Source organism: Chenopodium album, chromosome 6 (assembly GCF_948465745.1).
Source record: "Chenopodium album chromosome 6, dcCheAlbu1.1, whole genome shotgun sequence".
NCBI classification, from domain to species: Eukaryota; Viridiplantae; Streptophyta; class Magnoliopsida; order Caryophyllales; family Amaranthaceae; genus Chenopodium; species Chenopodium album.
The window spans coordinates 35398784-35402160 of NC_137839.1; the positions used below are offsets into that span (position 1 = coordinate 35398784).

The window sequence follows — 3377 nt, forward strand, 5'->3', positions numbered from 1 at the left end:
AGTAGGCAAAATTTTTTATGGTAAGGCAACTTGAAACAAAAATGTCATATATATATATATATATATATATATATATATATATATATAGTGCAACATCTGTATTTTTTTCACAAGTATAGAGAAATGAAGATGCCTCACAGTGAATTTGAAGACTCAAGTTTGATCAGGGAGGATAAACTATCAAGGAATGTTATTCAGCTACAAGTGTGAAGTTATTAAGGCATTGGACTCATTACATTGAAAGATATCAAGTTATGCATTCATCAGAGGGAGAAAATATGAGTTGCACTCTTTTTCCCTTAGCTATGGTTTTGTCCAACATTGGGTTAGCCTGGTAAGGTTTTTAACGAGGCAACATTTCAAGGCGTATTACGAAAGTGTTGTACTCCTTTTCCTTTACTAGTTTTTTATCCCATTAGGTTTTTCCTAGTAAGGTTTTAACGAGGCACACAATTTGATAATGGCATCCAAGGGGGAGTGTTATATAATATATGTATTAAGTGGATGCCTATTATACCCTTAAGATATTATTATTTTACAAGGAAACCCTGATTGTATCACATGTATGTACATATATTGTATCACATGTATGTACAATATATATATATATATATATATATATATATATTATATATAAATATATATATATATATATTATATATAAATATATATATATATATATATATATATATATATATATATATATATATATATATATATATATATATATATATATATATATATATATATATATATATATATATATATATATATATATATATTCTTGTTCCTGAATGATGTAGGAGTGTTTATATATATATATATATATATATATATATATATATATATATATATATATATATATATATATATATATATATATATATATATATAAAGGATCGAGTATGGACCATTGCACTCATAACTACAGTATACACACACACTCATAACACGGGGATTTAAATGCACATAACCATGGTTTAAAAACCAAGAAACCTAACTGTTAAGTACATTCTGCCCTAGTGATGTTACTAGCAGTGACAAAAATTTACATAACTTTCCAAAATTTTCAATACTTTTCAAAATAAAATTTTCAAACTTGCAGAATTTTATGAGCTCGTCGGGGGAATAGCCGTGCTACTCAGAGCAGTTTACAAGTTAACTATTGCAGGTACGTATTAAGCTGCTTATTGTAGAATCTATTGTCACATTATATATAAATAATACAATAGCATGTGGAGAATATTAAAGCACACAAGGATGGTTAGTTATACTTCAGCTAAAATCACTAGTACAATTCAGACAAGTGGGTCAAGGACAATCAGTCCGAAGCCAAATTAGATTATACAACCAATTTTGCCAATAAGAGAGATTTTGGGTTAGCATGGCATCTAACTGTATCTGTTGCAACAACCTAGTATGAAAATTCAACTGCCACAATAAGCGCGATGAATGAACAAAGGCAGAGTAACTAAAGGCATCATTATACAACCAACTTTGAATAGCACCTTCGCCAGACCGGCATGAAGCAACAAATTGCTGAAGTATTAGAAACGTAAAGAGTGAACAACTAGCATTTAAATCAAGAGAAAAGCAACCAAAACCCAGCAAGGAGGGAAATAATAATATAAGAATTTTCAAAATGACTTACTACTTAATATTAACAGAGCAAAACATTTAGTAGACCATCTAGCATAATCAACAACAAGAGTTATGACATGAACTTTAAGAATCCATAGAATCTGTAGTGACTGTTAAAATTAGTGCTTCAAAGTTAGCTAATTAGATATTTAGTTTTAATATTGTTTTTACTTAGTTAAACTAGTAAGTTAGAGTAGTGGTAGTAGTGGTAGTAGTGGGCTAGAATTATGGGCATTATCAACCACAATCCCACGTACTTAGGATTTGCATGCTAATTATTTGTTATTATGTTGTCAGTTACTTTTTGTAGCCTATATAAGGCATAACTTGTTATTAGCTTATTGGAATGAGAAAGCAACGGTCATTCTTCAACGTCTTTCTTATATTTTAGCTTTCTTATATCCAACAATTTGGTATCAAGAGCCATTTGATTCTAAGGGCTTGTGAGGCTAAAAAAAATCGTGAGTAGAGTTCTAATGTCTACCCCAAACAACTTTTCACTTTCCATTCCCACATTCAAAGGGGATAATTATAGTACATGGGCTATCAAAATGAAATCATATTTGAAAGCCATGAGTTTATGGGAAGCAATTGAGAGTGATGTGTATCCAATTTCTCTTTCACAAAATCCAACCGTAGCCCAAACCAAAAAATATGATGAGGATATGGCAAAAATTGCTAAGGCACTTTCGTGTCTACATTCGGCAGTGTCGGATGAAATCTTCACAACTATTATGGGTTGTGATACTCCTAAAGAAGCATGGGAAAAAATTGAGGAGTATGAAGGAAACCATCAAACAAAACTCATGCAAATTTTAAACCTTAAAAGAGAGTTTGAAATGATGGGGATGAAAGGTAGTGAAGGTGTCAAGGAATACGGGAGTCGGCTAATGTCCATTGCAAATCAAATCAAATTACTTGGTGGAGAATTTGACAATCAAAGAGTAGTGGACAAACTTCTTGTTAGTCTTCCGGAAAGGTATGAAACTAAACTTTCTTCAATTGAAGATACTAAAGATTTTTCAAAGTTGACAGTTTCGGAGTTGATCAATTCACTACATGCGGTGGATCAAAGGAGGTCCATGAGAAACGAAAATGATGAAAACAAGAGCGAAAAGGCATTTCTAACAAGGTCTCCTTATCAAAAGGGGAAAGACAAGTCCCTCCAATGCAACATTTGTCACAAAATTGGTCATGAAGAAAAAGATTGTTGGCATAAGGGGAAACCTAAGTGTTTTAATTGTCAAAAATTTGGGCACATGGCAAGAAATTGTAAGTCCAAAAATGAAGAGCAAGAGAACATGGCACAAGTGGCTGTGGAAGAGAACCTATTTTAGAGTTGTGGGTGAGAAGTGCACCATGAAGGGAAGTACTCCAAAATTTGAAAATCTGAAGAGTATGTTGGTGAGATGTGCATCAACAAGTAAACATTGATGGTTGGTGATAATGTGCATCAACAACATTTGTGTAGGTGATGAGAAGTGCATCATGGACGAAGAGAAGTGCTTCATTAATTTATCTTTATCAAACTTTGAAGCAAAGGGGTGTGTTAAAATTAGTGCTTCAAAGTTAGTTAATTAGATATTTAGTTTTAATATTGTTTTTACTTAGTTAAACTAGTAAGTTAGAGTAGTGGTAGTAGTGGGCTAGAATTATGGGCATTATCAACCACAATCCCACGTACTTAGGATTTGCATGCTAATTATTTGTTATTATGTTGTCAGTTACTTTTTGTA

The 3377-nt window shown here is 31.7% G+C and overlaps 1 protein-coding gene across 1 annotated transcript; it reads left to right on the forward strand.

Annotated features, from left to right (window-relative positions):
- The first annotated feature begins 2192 nt into the window (after positions 1–2192).
- Positions 2193–2978, forward strand: LOC145636883 (uncharacterized). Its single transcript, XM_081688421.1, has one exon. The coding sequence runs from the start codon at positions 2193–2195 to the stop codon at positions 2976–2978; it is 786 nt and encodes a 261-aa protein (XP_081544547.1).
- The last annotated feature ends 399 nt before the right edge of the window (positions 2979–3377 follow it).

What these genes read in the sequence shown, in the direction of transcription:
- LOC145636883 (XM_081688421.1), top strand. Translation starts at nt 2,193, where the DNA reads ATGAAATCATATTTGAAAGCCATGAGTTTATGGGAAGCAATTGAGAGT.